The 25,990-nt window shown below is 40.3% G+C and overlaps 1 protein-coding gene across 1 annotated transcript; it reads left to right on the forward strand.

The window, feature by feature from the left end:
* Nucleotides 1-12,998: 12,998 nt before the first annotated feature.
* PTHLH (parathyroid hormone like hormone) lies at nt 12,999-23,603 on the forward strand. The gene is made up of 4 exons (XM_054590891.1): nt 12,999-13,103; nt 13,640-13,762; nt 19,416-19,838; nt 23,456-23,603. The coding sequence occupies exons 2-4, from the start codon at nt 13,662-13,664 to the stop codon at nt 23,463-23,465; spliced, it is 534 nt and encodes a 177-aa protein (XP_054446866.1). The 5' UTR covers nt 12,999-13,103; nt 13,640-13,661; the 3' UTR covers nt 23,466-23,603.
* The last annotated feature ends 2,387 nt before the right edge of the window (nt 23,604-25,990 follow it).

Below are 25,990 nucleotides of genomic sequence, written 5' to 3' on the forward strand. Positions count from 1 at the left end.
AATGCAAACTTTCTTAAAAACTCTCCAAGGCCTGATGGCCCCAGGTAGCGGGTAACTGGTCTCAGAATGTCTTATAACTCTTGCTGAGCAACCCCAGGCCCAGAGCTGGTGACAGCTGGCTTCATATACAAGTGTGGCCTGTCCTGTGTGCCTCAAGGCCAATCACAGGCTGCTACCAACCACAGATCACTCTGCAGCTCCTAGCAAGTGGCCTGGGGAAAATGCACAAACAACTGCTGACCTCATGCTGCACCAGAGCCCTCCTAGGGGCCCCCAAACCAACACACCCAGCAACAGTCTTCAGGCCAAAATGATTAGCCTGATTAGCTTCACAAATGACACTTCAAAGGGGTGGTCTTGGCAGGCACCAGAGCCCCAGTGGGGCAAATCCCACTCCCTGGGGTCAACACAAGCTGTGGTTATGTCTGGTTTTCACAGCCAATCAGACTGAGCATCAATGCCACTCAGTGAAATGCCAACAGCAATGAAGGCTCAACTACAGCAGGAGAACACACAAGGAACACTCCTGGAGCACCCAACTCAGATGACCAGTGAGACCGCATTACTGGGCACCACAGGACACCTACTACATAAGACCATTTTTCCAAGACTGGGTGATATAGCAGATCTACCTAGTGCATAGAAACAAACACAGAGAGACAGCCAAAATGAGGAGACTATGAAACAAGTCCCAACTGAAAGAACATAAGAAAACTCAAGAAAAGAGCCAAACAAAATGGAGGCAAGCAATCCACTAGATGCAGAGTTCAAAACACTGCATCTTACAGGATACTTACAGGAAGAACAGATCAACTCAGTGAGAACTTCAACAAAGATAGTAAACACTAAAAAACAGAAAGCTGTCAGAAATGAAATGAAGAATTCAATAACTAAAATGAAGAACACAGTGTCAGCTGATTTCTCAACAGGAACTTTACAAGCCAAAAGAAACTGGCACAAAACATTCAAAGTGAAGAAAAGCAAGGACCTACAACCAAAACTACTCTATCCAGGAAAGCTCTCATTTAGAATTAAAGGAGACGTAAAGAGTTTCCCAAAAAAGAAAAACCTGAAGGAGTTCATCACCACCAAACCAGCCTTATAAGAAATATTAAAGGGGTTTCTTTGAGAAAAAGAAGGGGAAAAAACGTGAACATGAATAATAAAATAGGAATAACTGCATACCTATCATATAAGAGTATTAAATGCCCCAATCAGAGACATAGAGTGGCCGAATGGATAAGAAAACAAGATCCATACAAATGCTATCTACAAGAGACCCATTTCAAATAAATACACACTAATGGAAAGTAAAGTAACAGAAGAAGATACTTCATGCAATGAAAACAATAAAAAGGCTAGAGTAACAATACTGTTATCTGATTACAAGAGTAACCAGATAAATTAGATGTTAAAGCAAATGCTATAACAAGACAAAAAATTACATGATGATAAAGGGATAAATCTAACAAGATGATATAAGCCTTGTACATAGTTATGCACCCAAGTAGAAGTACCTAAATATATAAAACAAATATCGACAAACATAAAGGGAGAGAATGACAGTAACACAGTAATGTAAGGGGACTTCAACACCCCATTGAGATCAATGGATAAATCAGCCAGACAAAAACACAGCAAGGAAAGGGTGGTCTCAAATATCACATTAGATGAGATTTAATTAATATTTTCAGAGCATTTCACCCCAAAGAAGCAGAATATACGTTCTTTTCAAGTGCACCTGAAACAGTTTTCAGGATAGACCGCAAGTTATGCCACAAAACAGGTAGGTCTCAATAAATTGTAAAAAATTAAAATCATATCAAGTATTCTCTCAAATCATAATGCAATGAAACGAGATATCAATCACAAGAAAAAACTGAAAAACACACAAACACATGGATACTAAACATCAGGTTACTAAACAATGAATGGGTTAACAATGAGATCAAGGTAGAAATAAAAATATACCTTGAGACAAATGCAAATGAAAATACAAGAATCAAAATCTATGAGACATAGTAAAAGCAGTCATAAAAGAAAATTTATAACAATACAGGCCTATCTCAAGTAACAAGAAGGATCTCAAATCAACAATCTAAATTCAGACCTAAAGAAACTAGAAAATGAACAACAAACAAAGCTCAAAGTGACTTTAAAAAAAGGAAACACTAAAGATCAGGGCAGGAATAAACAAAATAGAGACTAAAAAACAATACAAAAGATCAATGAAACCAAGAGCTGGTTATTTGAAAAGATAAATGAAATTGATAAACTTTTAACCAGGCTCACCAAGAAGAAAGGGGACACAAATAAATAAAATCAGATATGAAAGAGAAGTGACAACTGACACCACAGAAATTCAAAGAATTATAAGAAAATACTACAATCAATTTTATGCCAACAAATTGGACAGCCTGGAAGAAATGGACAAATCCTAGAAACACAATCCTCCAAGACTGAGTTAGGAAGAAAATGAAAATCTGAAGAGGCCAATAACCACTAACAAAATAGAATCAGAAATGAAAAAAACTCCCAACAAGCAAAAGTCCTGGACTGGATGGCTTTACATGTAAATTTTACCAAACTTTCAAAGAATTAACAACTATTATTCTCAAACTATTCCAAAAAATTCAAGAGTAGGGAAGCATCCCAAGCTAATTTGACAAGAACAGCATTTACCTGATTCCAAAACCAAACAAAGACACTACAAAAAAGTAAATTATAGGCCAATATAACTGATGAACATAGATGCAAAAATGCTCAATAAAATATTAGCAAACCAGATTCAGCAATACATTAAAAAAGAGCATATACCATGATCGAGTCATGATCATGTGGAATTATAACTGTGATGAAAGGTTGGTTCAATATCCACAAATAAATGAATGAGATATAACAGGTAGACAAAATGAAGGATAAAAATCACATGATCATATCAATAAATGTAGAAAAAGCACTTGACAAAACCCAGAACAATTTATGATTTTTTAAAAAACCCTCAGCTATGTGGGAATAGAGGAAACATATCTCAATAAAGGCCATATATGACAAACCCAGAGTCAACATCATACTCAATGGTGAAAAGCTAAAAGCCTTTCCCTTGATATCAGGAACAAGAATGTTCACTTTCACCACTTTTATTTAACACAGTATTAGAAGTCCTAGCCACAGCAATCAGAAAAGAAAAATAAATAAAAGACACTCAAATTGGAAAAAAAATAAATAAAACTGCCATTATTTGCAGATGACATGCTATGTAGAGAGAACCCTAAAAATTCCAACAAAATCTATTAGAACTGATGAATGAATTCAGTAAAGTAGCAGGACACAAATTTATATTCAGAAATCAGCTGCATTTTTATATACCAACAAAAAAGCTATCAGAAAGAGAAATTTTTTTAAAATCCCACTTACAATTGAACAAAAAAAAAATACCTAGGATTAAATTTAACCAAGGAGGTAAAAGACCTGTACTTGGAAAATTATAAGATATTGAAAGAATAAATTGAAGAAGATAAAGTAAATCAAAGCATATACCGTGCTCATGGATATGAAGAATTAACATGTTTAAAATGTCCATACTACCCAAAGCAGTCTATAGATTTAATACAGCCCCTATCAAAATACCAATGACATTTTTCACAGTACTGGAACAAATAATCATAAAGTTACATGAAAACACAAAAGACCCCAAATAGCCATAGCAATCTTGAGAAAGAAGAAGAACAAACTTAGAGGTGGAATGCTATCTGATATCAAACTATATTACAGGGCTTTAGTACACAAAACAGCATGATACTGACATAAAAACAGACACATAAATCAATGGAAGAAAATAGAGAGCCTAGAAATAATCCCACACTTATATGGCCAATTAATCTATGACAAAGGAGGCAATAATATATAATACAATGGGATAAGAACAGTCTCTTCAATAAATAGTGTTGGACAAACTGGACAAATACATGCAAAAAATGAAACTGGACCATCTTCTTACACCATATAGAAGAATAAACTCAAAATGGATTAAAGACTTAAATGTATGACCCAAAACCATAAAACTCCTAGAAAACAACATAAGCATAAATTCTCCTCTGTCATTGCTCTTAGTAATATTTTATATATATATATGACAATATGTCATATAATATTAATATAACAGCAAATATATATGGCTTTGGGCAAGGGAAACAAAAAAAAAACGGGACTACATCAAACTAAAAAGTTTTTGCACAGCAAAGAAAACCATCAACAAAATGAAAAGACAACCTACCAAGAGAAGATATTTGCCAATGATATATCTAACAAGGGGATAATATCCAACATTTATAAAGGACTCATACAATTTAACACCAAAAACTAAAGAGTTCATTTTAAAAGTGGGCAAGGGAACTTAACAGACATTTCTTCAAAGAGGACATACAGATGACCAATATACATGTGAAAAGATGTGCAATGATCACTAATCACTGGAGAAATGCAAATTAAAACCATCATGAGATATCACCTCACACTACTCAGAATCTCTATCATAAGTAAATCAATGAACACGTTTTGGCAAGGATGTGGAGAAAAGGAAATCCCCCTGTACTCTTGATGGGATTGCAGATTGGTGCAACTACTACAGAAACAGTATGGAGGTTCCTCAAAAAAATAAATATAGAACTACCTTATGACCCAGCTATTCCATTTCTGGATATTTATCCAAAGGAATCCAAAATACTAATTGGAAAGATATATGCATCTCTAGATTCATTTCAACATTATTTACAATAGCCAAGATATAGAGGACGCCTAAATGCCCATCAATAGACAGTTGGATAAAGAAGATGTTATTCATATATGTAATGAAATGTTGCTTGGCCATAAAAAAAAAGAATGCAGTCTTACCATTTACAACAAACGGATAGACCCAGAGGGTATTATGCTAAGTACAATCTCAGACAGAGAAAGATAAATACCATATGATTTCACTTATATGTAGAATCTAAAGAACAAAATAAACGAACAAACAGAAAGGAAGCAGACTCATACATACAGAGAACAAACTGATGGTTGCCAGGTGAGAGGGGTGTTGGGGGAACGGGTGAAAAAAGTAAAGGGATTAAAGTACAGAATGGTAGTTACAAAATAGTCATGGGGATTGTAAACTGCAGCATAGGGAATATAGTCAATAATGTTGTAATAACTGTATCATGCCAGGTGGGTATTATATTTATCATGGGGATAACTTCATAAATTATATAAATATCTAACCACTATGCTGTACACCTGAAACTAATATAAAATCATATCAAATGTCAACTGTAATTAAAAATTTAAAAAGAGAGAAGACAGAATATATATATTTTCCCAGATCAAAGAGCTTAGCATAAGGACTTTTGAAAACAGATCTAAAATAATTAAAAATATGGTTTTATTTCCTAAGAGTGAGAAGGCATGTAGAAAGGACTGCAATTTGATTCCACAGATATATTCAGAAAGATCTGCTCTGGGTTCACAGTGGTGTTGGGCACATTGGGAATACAATAAGCATAATACAAACAAGAGACTGATAGAAATCATACACACACACACACACACACACACACACACACACACTTATACCAATTGAATACTTACCTCTTAAAAGCAGAAGATAGGTTAGTAAGGGTTAATACCCCCCTAATGAATTTATTAAATATAATAATAAAAGAATGAGAACTTTAAAATCTAATAAACACACTGTTGAGGAAAACTAATTAAAAAAATAAATAAATGGGAGAAAATTAGATTAACTTTAAAGGGAAAAAATGAACTTCATAGGAGAGTGGAAAGTGCTAAGCTACCAAAGGGTGGGGAGGGGGGAGAAGCTCCCTGAATTTTATAAGCAGGTAAAGGATAAATGAATAAAATCTGTTTCTAGCACTTTATTTTTATCCTTTTATAAAAAGGAGAGTAAAGAATTCATACAGCAAAACTAAACTTCTAAATTACAAAATATATTAAAACAATAATAAAATATGTTTATGCTGGTTTATTTCATACTTTTCGGGGAACTGGGTATGCATTCAAACTTCACTTTATGAATTTTTATAGAGAAAGGAAAAGTGAAATGTTTTATATCAATTTTATTGACAGGAAATATTTAGATGACTATATAGAAATATTCTATTTTTCTCCGTTAATTATTTTTATTTTATAGACCCAGAAATTGAGAGTGAGAAAAGCCATGAAAAATTATTGACTCATAATACTTTCTATTTTACATCAGGCATTCTCCAAGTTGTTTGTAAGTATGCAGACACACACGCACACACAGACACACACACACACACTTTTCTTTTTTTTTTTTTTAAGTACCACATCATGATTTAAAAAAAGAAAAGTCTGAAAGCAGCAAGCTCGGATGGATCCCAAACTGATATCCGGTTCAAAATTACATAAAAGTTTCTGTTATGTGCTGGGTACTAATTACATATGCTCCCAGGAATAAAGGTACAAAACACAAATAAGAATTATAAACGTTTACAATATTTTGTAGCTTTCATAGCATTTAAGGGAATTCATTATTCAAGTGTATAGAATAGACGGGATCTCTGCTAGAGATAAGGAAGGGGGAAGTTGCCAAGAGGAATTTAAAGACAAAAAGGTAAAATATGGTGATAATTAAAAAGGCAAAAGTCTTTGCCTTAAACATATATAAGAGCTTGATAAAGTTTATGAAGATTTCTTCCTAAGAATGTGTCACAAGAACTGGGCAGGAGCGTACTTCACAGATTGGACCTATAACGTCGCAATGGTACATGGCAATGTTTTTGTTTCCTCCTTTGCTAAGAGTGTGAATCAGACACTGCTCAGGGCTCTGGTGAGTCATGAGCCGTCCCTATGAAAAATAACATTCTACAAAGATCCCCAACTACTGACCGCAACCTCTGAGACACCTGACAGCCTCCTTGCAGCAGGTTCCCGCTCAATAAGTGTGGGTACGTGGACATTACCATAGCGACGCCAGGGGTTCATAGATGCTTTTAACAATTATGAGAAGCGTGACAAGATCAGCTTGCTTCTCCCTCTTTACAGAATAAAACCTTAGAATAGGGACGGGGGTTAAGCTAGTGGACGGACAGACATTTCTTAAAGCGTGTGAGATGTTGCCTGCCAGGGAAAAGACGCCTTCAGGAAGGAGCTAATAGGAAACCCACAACTGAGACTAGGAATTTTTTTTCCCACCCATCTTGAGAATTTTGCCTCTACGAGAGCGCGTCCCGATATTGGGCAAACGAGGGCGTCCAGCCTCGCACGGAGCGCACACCGGCTCAGTCGCGGGCAGGCTCGGGCCGGAGGCGGTCGCGGCCCCCGGCGTGCGGGGATGGGGGGCAGCGCCCGGCCGGGACAGCCGGAGCACGCACGTCAAGGAGCCTTAACCACCATGGACAGCTCACTGGCTTCCCCAAGCCTACTCCGCGCCGTTCACAGCTCCGCAGGAGCCACCGGCGAGGTTCGTTTTTGTGCCCTGGAGAGAGGCCATGTGTTCCACGGTCTACACCCCGCGCTCGCCAACTGCAACCACTCCGCAGCTATACAGAGAGCGGTCTTCAGAAATTAAAAAGCATCTCCTTGCCCTTCACTCACATCCGTCTTCAAGATACCACCAGCTTCTAAGAATCAGACCGAGAGAGTTCGCGGAGGAAAGCTTGCTCCGCGCCCCTTCAGGGCCTCTCCTGGCCCGCGCCGCCCCTCACCCCGCCTTGCCTCGGCCGAGTGTGTTAATGAAATAAAGCAGACGGGGCCCAAGGGCTCCTGCAGCGAGGAGCTCCACGGGGCCGCCGCGAGGCGGGCTGCGGGAGAGGGGCCCTGCCCTCGCGAGGCCAGGGCGTCCCTGCGCACCCTCCTGCGGAGCGGACTCGGGCCGGGACTGGGCCGCGGGCAGGCGGTACATCCGCCCCGCGCTTCTCTCCCCGACCGCCACCTCCCCCCGCTCCGGGAATTTATCATCACGGTCTGCCGGGGGCTAGTGTCACATTTGAGTCACAGGTTGACCGGGAGGGAGAAGGGAAGGGAAAGCCGCCCTCGAGCCCTCCGGCCCTGTCCGCGGGTCACACTGGTCCCGAAGCTTCCTTCCAGTCCGCTGCCAGAAGCGCGATCCCTCCGGGGAGGAGCGGGGCGGGCGTGGCCAGAAACACTGACTCCCCGGGTGTGAAACCGCGCGCTCAGCCGGGCGGAACCCGACGCAGCGCGAAGGCCTCGAGTGTACCGCTCGCGACAGAGCATATTCTGCGGGGCAATCGGGGGATCAGATTCGTAGGGACAGAAGGCACAGAAGAACGGAGGACGTAGCTAGATGCGCCAAGGGGCTCCCAGGCCTCTGAACTTCCCATCAAGCCTAAGATTCCCGGGAACCCGCGTCCTCCTAGGGGATCCTACCATCAATGGACGACGTAACTGTGTAGTGGGAGGTGGGGGGCTTATAAAGGCCGTTCTGTTCCCCTCAAACCGCTTCCAAGACCCTGAATCCCTGCCCTAAGATACCGACACATGCCTCCCCTTCCTGTGGCAGCCACGCAACGAGCCCAGGCGATGCCTAGGAGCCAGCAGGCAGCTTTCACGTTTGCTTTATCGGGGCCTTATTTCTGACACAAATCCCAGGAAGGGGGTCAGGGCAGGCAGGGCCCGCAAACATCATAATCACGAGCTCAAAGAGAAATACACACAAAGCCCCGTCTACGTGTGTGTCTTTGCGCCTGCGGGGATGGGCATCCCAGTGCGGGTGCTGCCTTAAGGACAGACTGTGAACTGACTGGTTCTGCACGGGCAGAGAATGGTGTTACGGAGGTAACCGTTTCCCAGGTCCCAGCATCTCCCGGAGCAGTGGCTTGCGGACAGCCAGGGCTTGCATTTTAAGAAAGGACGATTTCCCTCTCAGGGAAGCTGGGCGTCAGCCAGGAAGACCATGTGGCACTGCCAGAGAGCAGTTTCAGGTTGAGGAATTGTGGTCTGAGTCAGGTGGGACTTGAAACTCACCCTGTGGTCTCGCACAAGTCCAGAGCTGCCTACTTCAGGAAGCCAAGAACTCGGCCCAGCCACGGGCATTGGATGGGCATCAGTCCAGGAAATCAGGACTCATGTGCTACATATCCATTTTCTCTCTTTCTTACACACGCGCGCGCGCGCGCGCACACACACACACACACACACACACACGTGCACACTCCATTCCTGGCCAACAATACTCCTCAAATACATTTTGGTGCTCATGGATTTGGGAGTTGCACAAGTGCTGGACATTGGAGGACTAGTCCCTAACGAATCCCATTTCCTAAAGACATTCTCATTTCACATTGGCTTAGGCCCCTCAGGGAAAACGGCCTCATTGCTGGGCTTTCTGGTCCTGTTTGGGGAAAGCTGAGCATTGCCCAAGAAGTAGGGAAGGGTGAGGCTGGGGTGAGACCCACTTCTAAATGAGACTGATGTGTGCCTAGGCGCTTCTCCCTAAAGCAGTTCCTCCAGATGTCAGCAGCCAGTCCTGGTCCTGGAGAAGGGAACCCCTGTTTCATTCTTATCCTCATCTAACTACAGAGATTTAATCATAAAACACACTCTTCATATCCCTGCTTGGGATTGAAAGTTATTACATCCCCCTTTTTGCTACCTTGGGGTCTCCTGGCAACAGCCTCCTCTCACATCTTAGTCCAGGCAAGTAAGTGATTTGGAACTCACTGTAATGGAGTCAAAAGATACATTTACTTGAGCTAATTTTGCAACCTTCTCTATATAAACAAAGAAAAAGTTCAGAGTAAGAGAAGGAATGAGTTTAATTGTTTGGTTTCATAGGATTTAAGAGACATAGCTTGGAGCTACAGATTGGCAAATGTTAAATATGGATGCTTATTGGTAATAAGATAAGGGAATTTCTGAGCCCAGGTGCTCTGTTTAAAGAGCTATAAGTACATTGCTGGTTTGCATGTTTGTTTCCTTGTTGTTTGGGCTCAGGAGGAAAAAAGGGAGAAAGACAAAAAAGGTAAACATAAATGCTTTTTTCCCTAAATTGCAAGGAGACATATACACCAACCAGTTATTTAAACATGAATTTAAGTGTTAAAGTAACTTAAAATTTTAGAAAATTCTTTTAAAATTTGGCTACTCTTTGATGTGAGTGTAGATTGATGATGCTAAACTGTCTTCACATGGAACGTTTCAGATGAAAGACAGGCCTTCAAATCCTCCCATTTGCTAAAGTGCATTTTTTTGATAGTAAGGCCTAAGCAAACATTCAACTTCTACAGGCACTTGTTCTATTCCTAAGCAAAAAAAAAAAAAAAAAAGAGGGGGGGCTTCTAATGTGAAGTCACCTCATTTGCATTCACATGTCCTCAGCATTATCATAGAGATTATTCAATTATATTGAGAACTAGATTATGATGTCAGAAATACACTTTTCAGAAAGGCAAAAAGTCAGAGTCCTGGGTATATATTGAGGAGAGTTTCTGCTAAAAGTAATTAATAGGGCAGCTTAGAAGAAGTAACTGCTTTCTAGCTTTCTGATAATTGTGTTCGGTGGGAACAGAAAAATCTTCTTACAGGAAGTTTTTAATTCATTTAAGATTTAATTTTACTTTTTAAAGAACAAAAAAAATTACTTCTGGAAGAGATTGCTGAGAAGACCTTCCTCCTTTGGCCAGAGGAACAGAGAAGACTGTAAATCAAGAAAAAGGTGAAGTAATAAATTATGAGGAAACTTTAATATTCTGAGTATATAAAGACTATTTATTTTTCCTGTGTCTATGTTTTCTCCTTTTGTAGGGGAGAAGAACTTCTAAAAAATATTTGATAAATGTTTTGCCATTTACACCAGAAAAGTGAGTGGTAGGAAAAGAAAGGAGAGGAGGAGGTCAATTTTATTTAATTAGTAGAAAAAGAAGCGCAAATCAAAGCAGACTATTGATGTCTTTATAATGTTCTGAGAGTAATAATGAACTTACTTATAATATAATTGATTTAATATTTTCAATCTTGGTTTTAACCTTTATTGGGGGATAGCTGACTTTGTAAAGCCTGGCTAGTTTGAAAATTGGCTAAGAACCTTTGGTTTGTTTGTTGTTGTTTTTTTAATTGTGGAAGTAAATATTATCACTTTAATGTTAAACGATGTGCAAGTATTAAATGGCTCATTTGTGATTTTTTTTTTAACAGATTTCCCCCTCCAGATCTAACGATTACATTAAGGCGCCTGCGTCTTTTTGGAAAGAATTTAATATAAATCAGAAAGTGTTGGAGGTTCAAAGGTTGACATTTTTTTAGTGCTGTTACTTTGTCTTTTCATGCCATGCAAATAGGTCTAACATTTAGAACTTTCAAGGGAAATTGTGGAAATTCCCAGAGATTTTTTTGTTTTAGTGGGAGGAAGCCAAGTTGTTTAAAGTATGAAGTTTAAAGTAATCAAGTGAGAGAGCAGGTTCTGAGAAGAGGGTGACGCCCCCACCCCAGCTAAGCAGCCAAGGTTAAGTGCTGGCTGGCTAGCTAGCCGCAGTTACGAAGGCGGAAAGGAAGCCGAGACGAGGGAGGGTCGGTGAGAGGGCGCTATTTCACCCACCCTCGGTAAATCTGTGTAGCATCAGCCAGGAAGCCAGACTTGACTAAGGTCAGGCTCCCCTAATGACCTGAAATCTCTCAATCACACTAGCCTTCTAGAGAGTACTGAAATCTACCAGTAGGATTGCCTATCTAAAAAACAAACATCCCTTGAATGGTTCCCAACCAGCCGCGTTCATTTCAAAGAGATAGAGGAACCCATTGGGAGGGCGTTCACATCCGCTGCAATTCTTCCTAGATGATACTGCCCAGTAATTCACAGCATTCTTCCTTCCCCGCCCAAGAGCTTTGAGAAGAACCCTCTGCTTTCCCTTCGCGTTTCCGAGACAGAGCAACACACAACGATAGTTTCGCTGCATGTGCGGGCTGAAATGACACGAATAGTCACCCTAGAATATGTAACCCGGGGACTGGGAGGTGAGGAGACCACAGAGCAGGTTATCCAGGAAAGCGTGGGCTAGATGCCTGTTGGTGGGCGAAAGGACCGTGAGCGCTCCCCAGAACTGTCCGTTCCTCTCTGCCATTCAAAAGGGGGTCTCCATCATGTGCGCGGGTTTTCTTGGACGGGTTCCAGAGGTCCTCAGCTGTTCTGAGATAGTAAAAAATGTAATCTCGACCTAAAGTCTGAAACCGTTTTAACTCTTCTAAGCGAAGAATCTCCCCGTCCCTAGCCGATTCTCCCCACTCAATTTGCCCCAGAAAGGGCCAGAAAGTAAGGTTCCCATCTCTCTCCCCGAACTCCCAAGCGAGCTTAGGGCCCTTTAAAGCCACGGGCCCACGGCCCGCGACCTCCCCGCCGGGGATTCCGGGTGCCCGCGCCCTCCGGCCCCAGCTTCTTGGCCTCCCTGTCAGTTCGTCCCCGGCGGCCCCGGCAGCCGCGCGTCCAGCCGGCCCCGGCTCTGTGGCGCGCCGGGGTCATTGGCTGCCCGGGGCCGTCCGCACGCCCTCGGGGACTTCAGATGGTAGATCCGCCGGGCAGTCCGGAGCCGGCGGGACCCAGCGGGGGTGAGAGAATCCGCCCACGCTCCCGACTCCGGGATGGCGCGGTAGGGCTGGCGCTCCGGGGTGGGGCTCGGCGGAGCTCGGGACAGTATCGGGGGCGGTAGGGCGGGAGGCGGGGAGCTCCTTTGCTTGCTGTGTATTCCCAGCTCGGAGCTCCCCTCCGCTCTCTCGGACCGGCGGGGCCCGCTCTGGCTGCCCGTCGCCGCCCCCGCCCCCTGGGCGCCCGCGCCCTCGCTCGCCCTGCGCGCGTTCCTAGGGCGCCACCTCTTTGCGACTCGCTCACTTCTCCCGCAGGTTTGCCTGGGAGCGTGTGAACATTCCTCTGCTCGGCTTTCAACTCGCCTCTAACCTGCGTCTCTCGGCCAGCATGCCTCCCCGCCCGTGAAGCGGGGCCGCCGCCCCTCCGCGCCGCTATTAGCCCGCCCTCGTTGCCACCTGGCCCTCCTGATCGACGACACACGCACTTGAAACTTGTTCTCAGAGTGTGTGGAATCAACTTTCCGGAAGCAACCAGCCCACCAGAGGAGGTAGACAGACAGCTATGTGTATATATGTGGGGCTCCCTACAAGTGGCTCTGGAACAAGACGGCCTAGTTCGCAAAGAAGCTGACTTCGGAGGAGACTTTCTTCTCTTTTTAGGAGGGGATTAGCCCTGCTCCAGGAACCCAGAAAAACTGCCGGCCAGATTAATTAGACATTGCTATGGGAGACGTGTAAACACGTTCGCTGCTCATCATTGATGCAAATATAGAACTGTTTCATTTTGGTTATTATTTTAGAGGAAGCGCCTCTGATTTCTTTTTCCCCCCCTTTTTTGGTCCCTTTTTGCCTGTGTGGTTTGGCAAAAGCACAGTTGGAGTAGCTGGTTCCTAAATAAGTAAGTGCTGAGAGGATTCAGAGAAAGTTCTTTTTTTTTTTTTTTTTTTTTTTTTTTCTTTGCAACTTGGGAGATGCCCTTGATGTTGAAGAGGCTATTTGAAATCAGGCTAAAAGGGGGAGCGGGAAGTTCGGGGAGATGGAGATTCCGGACTGACACTTCGGGTTCCCTTCCGCTCTGTCGCAGGTCCTGAGAGCGAGAGGAAACGATGCTGTGGAGGCTGGTACAGCAGTGGAGCGTCGCAGTGTTTTTGCTGAGCTATTCGGTGCCCTCCTGCGGGCGCTCGGTGGAGGAGCTGGGCCGCCGGCTGTAAGTGTCCCGTCCTCCCCAGGGCGTCGGGAGCGGGCTGGGGCGGACAGTGGGAGAGGCCGCCAGGCTGGGGCGCTGCCGACGGCTCGCAGCGGTCACTGATGCTCCTGGCCGAGTTAGCGAGCACGGAGACCCGGCTACCTGCCGTGGGGGTGCTGAGCCCGGTTCTCAACCCCAGCGGGAGCACCGCTTGAACCTCCGGTTAAGGCAGGAGACAAATTTTATGTGAGTTTCCATAAGAGGGGGCGTTTTTTACAGAATCTCCCCTGGGCAAAGATCCTCTGCCTTTTCTTTCTAGTGAAAGAAAAGGGTTACTTTCAGGACCTGGGAAGGTTTTGAAACCCTGACGAATCCAAGAGATTTAGATAACTCGAGGAGAAAACGGAGGGACACAGGAGAGTACATCCACGTGCGCTTCTATACATACTGATGTGGGTGGCAATGGTGTGTGAAAAGCAGAACCTTACATCTAATTTTATTATGAATGACATAACTCTAAGCACATAAAATGGACCACATTACATAATGAAGGCATATTATATAAGAAAGTAGAGACAACTTTGCAATTGGCACAATTCCAACCTTAGTATTGATACAGTTCGGGAATGCTAGAGGTCTCGATTCCAAAATGAGTATTAGGTGTGGAGACCTTTTTTTCGCGGGGGGAAGGGGGGTTACTTTTTTCTTTAGTCTGTAGCCACATGCACTGTAGACTGAAAACTTGTATTTTGGCATTCTCATTTGGTGATTCTTTTAAGGATAATGTTGACTTTAAAATAATCGTACATTGCAGTACACCAGATAAATAACCACTGTTGTATGACTGAAAAGATGGAAAAGTGGTAGAGTAATACTATCTTCATAATCTATTGGACCTAGCTGTTCATTAAGGTGTGTAACACTGTCTTTGCATATCTTTAAGCTGCAGACTCAGTGTTCAGGATGAGAAAACCATAAAGTTTGAGAACTGAGAAGAGTTTGCCTCTGGAGAAGGAATTAAGGAGAACTTTCATGCTAACAATAAAAATAGCAATATCTAATATTTATAGTCAAGTTCGTGGTGCTTCCTTGTAAATTCCCAAAGGTGCACAAAAAGGCAACAATTTTATGTGCCCTTGGTCTATTATTATTAGAGTAGAAAATCCTTAAATGAAATTACTTTAGACATGTCTGAACCTTGGCACCAAAATGAAAATCTATTATGAATTTCCCAAGGCAAATTGTGTAGAACATTGTACTGAAAATAAAGCTGCATTGTATTCTTCAAATCAACGTTTTGTTGATGTATTTCTAAAAATGGTCTTCATACTTTTTGCTCAGTTTGAGATGTGTATTATATTCTATTATTTAAAATCTGTACATAAATATAGATGAAGAGTGAGGTGGTTTTTTTTTTTTTTGAAGAGTGAATTTTTAAAAGCATGCTTAAATACTGTATTTATTTGGCCAAGAAATACTGTCTTGGAACCCAGCCAATTTTTTTTCTTTAAAGTTGCTTAAGAAATACCTGTTTTCTCTTTTGAGAAACAGTAAATGGACCATGATTAAATCCACAGCTATGGTATTAAAACAGTGCTAATTGTCCTAAAGGTTATTTTTAACTCTTTCTTTGTTGCACCTTGCAAAATACACATCAAAAAAAAACCATTTAGCAGCCAAAGACTCTGTTAGAGTATTGTTTGTGGGTGAAATATAATATTGTAATCAAACACTCACACTCAGCAGATGGTTATAAAACTACCACAAAACATTATTATAGTTAATGGCTAATAGATCATTACAGCCATGGTTGAAATCATCAGTATGTTTCATCAAATTATTATAGCCAAATGGAGTTTTAAAAATGTCATTTTTTTACATTGCTGCCAAGTAGCAGTAAAACTAAACATTAGTCCATGATTATGCTAAATCAACCTAGTTTCTTGAAAGAAATTTTAACATAAAGTCAAACCATGTTACTCCCCAGTTACTTCTCACACTAATTATTAAGGAAACTGCTTTAGATGTTTTCCTGACCAGGGGCTAACTTTTAAAGGAGAGGAAACTACCCCAACAATAATAATGTCAAGCCATGAAAAAGAGACAGTAGAGATTTATGAAACTTTTGGACTTGTGAATCCAAAAGACTTGAATTAATGAAGCTAGAGAGTAAGTTGGAGGTTGGAAAGCGAGGCCTGTGGGTGATGGCAGGTAGCAACCTTTGTGTTAAAGTTAGAGAGGGAACTCCAGCAGCTTCAGAAACCCAAAACACCATTGGCTGATTTGCTGGGGAGCCAGACTGGGTCTATTCCACTTAATGAAAAGCATAACTTTCGACTGAGTCATTTGGGTTGGAAGGGACTTCTGGTGAGTCATTTTAACTCTAACACCCTAACCCTGACTCTTCCATGGACCACAGAACTTTTCTTCTCAAGCCCAGACTCTTGTCGGGGCCTTAGCATCAGCACAAGCGTGCTGCTTGTTTCAGGGCTGGAAGAGGAATGTCCGTCACTCTGTTTACTCCGTGTTCCTTGAGAGTTCCTTAGAAATTTAATTTTCCCTCAAAACTCCCGTGAGGGTGTTTTTTCTTTAAAACAGAACGGTTATATTTTGATTGAATTTAGCATTATCTATGTTAAGCCTTTCCCCCACATTTTTGCAAATGTTTTAACAATAATCATTGGAGACCATGAACATAACATATTTGTGTTTCCATGTTGGAGCTTAGGTATGTGATAAGTTCAGGGTGAACCGCTGTGCTATGTAATGTTTACAGACACATAGTAGCAGGCTATTATTGAGGCCATATTTACAACTTAAATATTTCAGAGTTTTCTAAATTGAAATCCTCCTTAGTTTGAATTTATTACTTATTGTATATGTCTGCTTTGTACATACGAGTCTTTTACCCTTGTGTCAGTTTATGTCTTATTTTGAAAATAAACAGAACACTCTATGGACCTTATTCCTTGTTAACAATAAAGATATTATCATATTTCCTATCTTCTAATGCAGTTGCCGAATTAGAAATTCATTCCCCACAATAGTTTAAATACAGAAGTCTTTGAATCAGGAAGTAAATTATGTAACAGCATTTCAGATTTAGCATTTAAGAAAGTCTGTGTTTTCTAATATACTAACAATTAATCCTAAAAGGCAGAAAGTTTTGTACCTCACAAGGGATGTACTATTTTAAACTGGACAAAGTCGTGCCATATTGTAGGCTTTTTATAAAATATAAGAACAGAGTGATCACTCCTTTTCCCATGAGAACCATCCTGGGAAAGTGCAGTGCTTGACTTAGGAAGGCACTGTGACTCACAGTTGACATGCTGGCCAAGATGACAGGCACATATGCCAGTCAGAGGGGGCATGAGCAATGTGGCTTGATTAGAACACACCAAGCATTAAAAGTTTTGGCCTCAGGGTAAGCTAGAATGAGTTGTATTATACATTTGGAGAGCAATACAGATGGAGTAGATATCCTCCAGGAATTGAGAAAGAAATAAAATTTCCAAATACTATAAATGATCATTGCTTAAGAACTTTTTAATGTGACATTTTGCTAAAAGATATTTATTAATCTGCAATGCTTATGAAATATGCAGTTATATTAGTCTTATTCTTTAAAAATGTTATTAGAGGATATAAGTATATCATACCAAAGCCTCAAATTTGTAGATTATTAAAAGTTTCCAGAGTACTAACTATTGCCAGAGAAAAAGTGAATTTTAATCTAGTCACATGTGGCACCTTCAAAAAGGAAGAGAGACTCCTTCATGCCTCATTTAAACCAGGCTCCTGTTAAATTCCTTTCCATTAAGTCATGTCTTTTTTAACAGCTACATGGCTTAAAGTCAGTTCACACACTAAATTACTAAAAGGAAGCTGGCCTTCTAGCTAAAAGGTCCAGAGAAATAATGAGTGTTCTTTCATGTTTTATCCTTCTTTGATTTACAGTGTAACTAGACAATCTCTCATTCCCTCAATGAAAATCCAAACTCTGGGTATCCTAGTTCTTTATTTTGGTGATGAAAATGGACTTCTTGGGGCCATAAACTTGGTCCTCACGGAAAATAATAGATTGCTGTCCACTTGCCCATGCATGATTCCCACCACAGGTGTTTTACTTTGTGCCCTTTCTTTCTTGTTTTCTCAACATACACTGAAGCTTCAACAGGAGAAAGGGTTGAGGAAGGTGAAAAGCAATCTTGGTTCTGAATCAAAAGAACTCACTGGTGGAACCCTGGCTCTGCCTGGTTTTGTTGTATGAGCAAGGGTGGAGCATTTAACCTCTCCGAACCTCACTTTCCCAGTCTATAAAAATGAGGACAGTGCTACTTGTTATTGTCATATTTCTTTGAGGAGTTAAAGAAGTTGTACTAGTGAAAGCTGTAGGGGTCCTGATACCACTGTGTATCAGGAGAATAAGAATAGAAGGTATGTAGCCCTGTGAAATACCCTCAGATACTTTGGACTATGAATCACTTCGGAGGTTTATTTCAATGGTAGAAATAAGGCAGAATTGAAGTTGGCATAATATGACTGATTAATGTATGTAATCCTTAAATGTGTTTAACAATGTATACACAGACTAATAAAAGAATTCATGCATGAACATTTACACAAGAGCCAGGGTGTCACCTGAAAGGATTGAGAGCAAATTAGTTTACTCTTTTTCACTACATTTTTTATGAGACTGTTGTTTAAATTGAAAAATCACATCCTATTTGTTCAAAGAGATATTTTTAAGACAAAGAACAAATAGAAAAAGAAAGATTTCTTAACGAAGTACTAAGGATAATACCCTCTAAAACTCTAAATTAAAAAAAACACAGAAGAAATAAAATGATCTCACTTAATTTAAACACACAAAGAAGCCCGTTTTAAAGAGACCACCCACCACTTTACAGAAAATTATACATGCTTTCTCTGACAGTTGGCCTTCAAATATAGGTCCTTAGTAGCCTACAGTCTGACATGTTAAAATCCAGTCTGTTAGGTGGTTTCCGAGACAGGCTTCACTGCTCACTCTATCCTTCAGTCTTTGTTTGCTTTTACCCCTACAGCTCTCTGTTCCTGGAGATTCAGTATTATTATTTTCTTAGTGCAGGAGCAGTGTGTGTATGTGTGTATGTGTGTGTGCCTCTGCGCGTGCGCACGTACACACACACACACACACACACACACACACACCCCACCCCCCCACCCACCCCTGGGGCAAGTACTCAGGTAAAATCAGCCTCCTTTTTATTTTCCAGGCTAGGACTTCTGAATTAATTTCCCCAACAGAACTCCGAAACACGTGAAAAGCAGTTCAGTGGTTTCTATCCATTTCTCAAAATAACTGAATTATGTTTAAATTGAGAAGGGAGCATAGAAATCACTGAATTTGACCCCCTCCTTTTACATAGATGGGACTCCAGAGGCCCGAGAATGTTCTGTTCTGAGCAAGGTCACAGACCTAGTGAGCAGCGGCGTGGGTGCTGAGCCCTAGATGCTAGCAGGCCTTCCACCCTGGCCCCTCCCTGCCCCCAGAACTTGTTCCTCTTCCAGCCTGTGCCCTGTACTGGAGCAGCTAGAAAACTGAAGGGCTTTCCTCATATCTCTGTGGTTTCTACCAACAACTAAAATTTCATTGCTTTCTTTCTCTCCTGCTGTTTTTTCATTAAAGCAAAAGAGCCGTGTCTGAACATCAGCTCCTCCATGACAAGGGGAAGTCCATCCAAGACTTACGGCGACGATTCTTCCTCCACAACCTGATCGCAGAAATCCACACAGCTGAAATCAGAACTACCTCGGAGGTTTCCCCGAACTCCAAGCCTGCTCCCAACACAAAGAACCACCCCGTGCGATTTGGATCTGATGATGAGGGCCGATACCTAACTCAAGAAACCAACAAGGTGGAAACATACAAAGAGCAGCCACTGAAGACACCTGGCAAGAAAAAGAAAGGCAAGCCTGGAAAACGCAAGGAGCAGGAAAAGAAGAAACGGCGGACTCGATCAGCCGGGCTAAACTCTGGCATGGCTGCGAGTGGGCTAGAAGGGGACCACCTCTCTGACATCTCCACGACATCGCTGGAGTTCAATTTCCGGTAACTGGCTTCCTGGCCCAGAGCCTCTCCTTGGCGCTCCCAGCAGGGGTGTGTAGCTTCCCTCCTGCCTTAGCTGGGACAAACCTTTCCGCCCCACCCCCATCAGTCACTCCACAACTTAAACGCTTCCAAAACCAAGATGATTCAGAATATCGTCTGACTTAAAGCAGTGTCCTTCTGCTCTCCTAACGCACACAGGGCTTTAATAACCTGTTTCTCTTCATCTTTGCACCCCCCAATGCCAGCCTTTGAATATTCCACTAAATAATTTCATTTCTTGTTCAAGCTTCAGAAGCTAGTGATCATCTCCATCATTTGCTAGAGAAGTGGTTTTATTTCCCCACTCTCATACCTTAGCAAACTTTCCTGATCGTTTTCATTTCTTACTTTTTTCCCCCACCTCAAGGGAGAATATAGAAAACTTTGATGTGATCTACAAATACTATAGAACAGTATCTTACCATAAACAATTCTGAGCCATTCACATTTTTATTTAAGTTTATTTAAATTTTAAATTTATTCATATTTAAATAAATTAAAATTTTAAACACATCTTACATTTACTTAATTAAATTTAACCCTGGTTTCTACCAACTTACAAGGGGAAAAAATCATGATTTCTGAAAATGTTTTAAGTATTGGCTTGGGAAGTATTTTCTCATGTTTCTATTTGTCCACTGGCAAATTGGAATAATTTTTCTAGGGTCAATTGCAATAATAATGAAACTTCACTTCTGTGTGACATGCTTATCCTTAGCTCACAGATGCAAGTAGTAATGACATTCACAGACTTTGGAGCCAGATACCTTGGCTTCAGATTTTGGGTCTGAACCTTGGATGAGTTACTTGATCTTTTTAAGACTCACTTTCCCCTTCTCTGAAATGAAGATAATAGTTGTACCAACCTCATTGGGTTGGGTGAAGATTAAATGAGATTATGTGGGTTAAATGCCTGTCATATAGTAAGCACTCAATAAATTGCAGCTTATTGTTTTGGCACTTTTAGACATGGTTCTCTTTTTTTGTAATTGTTGTTCACGTACAGTTGTCTCCATTTTCCCCCACCACTCTCCTCCGCCCCACCCACCCTCACCTCTCACCCTCAAAGGACCCATGGACAAAGCCAAAGGGGGGTAGACATGATTCTGATTGTTCATTCTATCTATCTATATTGGTGTGTGTTTCTGTGACTCATAAAAGAGGAGGCAAATATTAACTTCCTTTTATAAACTAGGAAACCAAGGGTACTCCATGGCAAAAAGACGAAAGGATGGAGAAGTCCTGGGAACCGGGATAGGTGGTTCTCAGAACTGATTTATTTCCCCATTTCCTGACACTAAGGCCAGTGCTGTTTTTGCTGCCTCTTGATCTATGTATTTCCACTGATAGGATCTGTTTTGTTTCTTACTTTTTAGTGCAGCACTTACGTGGAGTTTGAAAGAATGAGGAAAACAACACGAATGTATCATATGCAGCTAATGACCTCAATATTTGAGTCCCTTGTTACTTCTCCAGTTCTTTTCCTCTGTCTAGAGATAGGATTACAGAGTGATGTTTCAAAGGGGAGGTTGAACCTATTTACCATCACTTCTCTAAGTCGGCAAAACCCATCTTTAAATAGCATATAAAATAATAATTATACTGGATAAGTAGTACGGCTTCAGTAATCAATGTGCAGTGGCATAAGTGAAATCTTTAGCACAGTGAATGACCTATTCTGCAAGTGTCTAATGGATCTATAAGGGGTAACAAACCTTATAAATGTTGGCTCAATGCAGATATTCAGTGTATTTTAACTGTACTTATTTATAGCTAATGCAAGCACTCTACTGCCAGAGCCTATTTTATCCATTGTCTTACTCTCTCTAAATATGTGTGTGTATTCTAAAAACAGAAGTATTCATACTTTTTTATGGATTTTATTCATTTAAAATTTGCAATGCTCTTAAGTATCCAGAGAATTAATGAAAATCAGCACTCGTCAATTCTTATTCTAAAGCCATCCCTAAGCTAAAGTACATCTAGTAAAAATTAGGCGGTTGCCTAATCAAATCCAGACCTAGGACTGAAAGAAATAGAATGTTTCTGCTTCTCCTTTCTATTCCCTGGTTGTGAGGAACATTCATGGAAAGCACTGTTTGTTTGGCAGCCAGATGTTGGCACTCTCCCAACACAACCCAACAGAGGTGCAGGGAAGAGTGAGAAAAATTAGAAGTGTATTGATGAGAACATATGGGGCCATGCAAATTTCATAATACAAATAGAATCTTTTCAAAATAACTATTTTAAAGCTTTATAGGCAACCAAACTTGTATTACTGCCCTCTGTTTAGTCTCTGTATTATTATATGATGACCTGAGAGTTCTGATGATATGACAAGCATGAACTTGATTACAATACATATAGTAGCTCGTAACAGAAACTGCTGAGCGAAAACTGCCCGGCTTCTCTTCATGAACCATTCAGTGGGAAATGTATAGCTTTAAACTTAGGAAATTTTGATGTTGCAAATAAGATGCCCAGATATAGTAGGACTTATTTCATTGAGAACATATATTTTGCCTTGGTAATTACTGATTTAGAAACAATTTAAAAGCTTCTCAGTATTCAAAAGAGCTAGGACTCTAAAGCATCAGACACATATAATAAACATATGCATATATTTCTGGGTCATGTTATATGTTTTCCTTGCTATTCGAATACATGCCTTTGTTAAAGGGAAATCAGAAAGAAGGATAAACTGGTTGGTGCAAAATATAATTAAATGATCTTTTCCTTGGCCCTTTGATTTGCTCCTTTTTTTTTTCTTTCTTTCTTTTTGAGAAAATAATTGTTCCGAATGCTATTCATTCCCTCCTTGTTTGTGCTATTTTATGCTTTTAAATCACTTGACTCTTTTTGTCTAATTTAAAATTGGCTTTCCCAATTTCTAATGCAAGATCCATTCAGAAACAACTAATTCTATCTTAATTTTGGCTTCAAAAATTAAAATCCAACAACAGTTTCACTCATTAGTGTCTAAGGACAATTAAGAAAATGACAGATGCCATCAAATCATTTACCAAACATACTCTGTTTAATTATGCATCCTTCTGACTTTTACCCCAAGTCACACACTTTTGATTACCCTCACAGCAGTCCATCTTCTTAGGAAGTGATTGGCCAAACAAGAACATGGAAAAACAAGACACCAGTGGATCACTGACATCAGGCATCACTGGCGAATAACCTTCTAAGCAGGGTGTATGTTATGATGGATTGTACAACCTAGCCTTATTTCCAGATTCTCAAATGTGTGCCTTCTCTTCCCAAACTTGCCAATTGGTGGCATTGGAAAATCTCACAGGGTCTCCTCTTTCTGACAGAGTAGACTTAGAAACACAAGCCTTTCTCTTTCGGCGCTACGTTGACCATTAGATTGGATTGAAGACAGTAGCAGAGGTTCTAGACAGTCAGGTGGATCCCACAGTCACCTCCTGTAAGAGATATTTACAAAAAGTCCCCCATATCTCTTTCTATATAATTCTGTGTTCCTTAACGTATATCCTTTATTTTATGTCTCTTTATTTGTAAGGATAATTAACCTATTTTCTTCTTTCCCTTCTTTCTCTTTTCAGGAGGCATTGAAATTTTTGCAAAGAACTTCAGAAGACATATTGCAGAATTCTGTAATAGTGAACATATGGAAAGTATTAGAAATATTTATTGTCTGTAAATACTGTAAATGCATTGGAATAAAACTGTCTCCCTCATTGCTCTATGAAACTGCACATTGGTCATTGTGAATATTTTTTCCAAGGCTAATCCAGTTATTATTGTCACATTTACCATAATTTATTTTGTCAACTGATGTATTTATTTTGTAAATGTATCTTGGTGCTGCTGAATTTCTATATTTTTTGTAACATAATGCACTTTAGATATACATATCAAGTATGTTGATAAATGACACAATAAAGTGTCTCTATTTTGTGGTTGATTTTCATGAATGCCTAAATATAATTATCCTCTGTGCATGTAAAAATAGCAGTATTTTAAATTTGTAAAGAATGTCTAATAAAATATAATCTAAATTACATCATGACTCAGAAGTGAATTATATCCTTTAAGATTTCTAACAGAAGGAACACATTGTAATTTTTACACTGTATTTGATATGGCCTTAAGTTTAATATGTTTATATTGGTACATATTCCAACATTTTCACATTAGCTTTAAGTTTAAAATCACTTAAAATGTATTTCATCCAAAATTTAAGTTCAATTCAATAGAATGGCTGAACTACCTAGACGTCATTTTATGAAGTATGTCCAATTTGAAGTGAAGACGGGAGAGGGCAGAAAAAAAAACAGAGAGAAGTCAGGAGAAAAGATTAATGACACTTAATCCAGAGAGTCAGCCAGAGCTGGGAAACAAAGCGGGGCGGGGAGAGAACCAGATCAGGAACTTGAAGGACAGTGGTAATTTTAACCAACGTTCAGTTTCATTTGTGAGAGCTTGCTCTTATTTGCAACAATAACAAGCATAAAAGAGCTACTTGGGAATTATTAATGTTTCCTACAGAGAAAGGAGAGAGATCCATGTTTGGGAGACATGTGACCACTCACAAAGCCTTCACAGGTGAAGATGCTTTCCTGTGGTACCACAGATCCAGGGTCAATGGTTGCAAACAGCGCAGGTGTAACAGCACGTGCAATCCCTTCTCCATTTTGAGTATCATCCTACTTCTCCCTGCCTCTATGTTCAGATGAAAACTGTGTACAGGATTTTTTTATTTAACCCTCTACAGCTTAGGACACATCAGAAAAACACAACTCTGGAAAACAAAGAGCCTCTGAATCAAGCAAGCATACATTCAGGAAGCATTCTGTTTGTGCCCAATATCCTGTTAGATATTTGTACGGTGTTTGGGGGAGGTACAGGAGCTAAAATGCTGTAACTGCCCTCAAGACTCATTCCAGTGGGCCGGTTATACATGCATATGCATGAAATAAGTAAACAATGTAGGCAAGAAGCTATGAAATGATACAAAAACCTATGAACATTTTAAAAAGGAAAAATAATAAGGAAAGACTAGTCTGAGCTGGATGTGAGAATGATAATGTTTCAGAAAGGAATGTTGTATCATTGAACCTACTCATATCTTCACTTGAGTCCCATAGCCTTAAAAACAGGACCCATCTTACTAATTTTTGGTGAGAACTTTGGACCTATGTTAGTAAGGAATATGAGAATTTGTGCTTAGCTTTACTTACAAATTTGTTACAGATGGTTTTTACACCTAAGGAATACAGTCAAACGTAGATTCTCAAACATCTTGGTTCTTGAACAATTCGGTTCTCGACCAAGTTGTTCATGGAAAAAAAAAATGTCTCAATTGTGTAACAAAACTTTTGGTCTCAATTCTCTACCCAACAACACTTTCACGCTGATACCTGTAAAATCAGCCACACGTCTCTCAGGCAACGAAGTAGATTTGGTTTTCAAACCAAATCTTAAATTGTTTTCCATAATGAATTAAGTTCGAGAACTAAGGTTCAAATGATTTCAAAAGCTTAAGGCCAATACACCAAACCCATATAAAGTAACTACTCTGGAGTGCCTTAAAAACAGATACAACCATATGTTGCAAAACTCCATCTGAAACTCTAAATCTTAATATTGCACCAAATCCTTATAAATTGTTCGCATGAAAAAACATGTTGTTAAACATATGCTTAAAAATATGTTTTTAAAACACTAGCTTGGTAAATATTTGGACATTAAAGCAAAAAGCAACAGATTCAGGTCATTCTCTAAGGTTTTCTCCACAAATAGTCCACTCCTGAAAAGAAAAGGGGGAGAAGGAACATGCAAATTCGGTTATCAATTCTCACCAAGGCATTATTAATACAATCATTGCCTTTAATCATACCCTAGGTCTCTAGCAATAGTAAGGAGTAAACTCATAGGATAAAGGATGGAATGAAAAGAGAAAGGAAGCAAAAATGCTTTGGGAAAAATTGTCATTGTCATTTCTATGAAAGAAAAACAGAAATACCTGATTTAATATAATAAGTCTTTAAATGTAAATAAACTCCCAACAAATTACAGTCTAAGTGAACATGCTTCATCCTTCACTTAAGTAATGTTTATGAAGCATAAAGACAAGT

Source organism: Pteronotus mesoamericanus, unplaced genomic scaffold (genome assembly GCF_021234165.1).
Source record: "Pteronotus mesoamericanus isolate MK-2021 breed Mesoamerican mustached bat unplaced genomic scaffold, CSHL_Meso_final scaffold_21, whole genome shotgun sequence".
In the NCBI taxonomy this organism is placed as follows: Eukaryota; Metazoa; Chordata; class Mammalia; order Chiroptera; family Mormoopidae; genus Pteronotus; species Pteronotus mesoamericanus.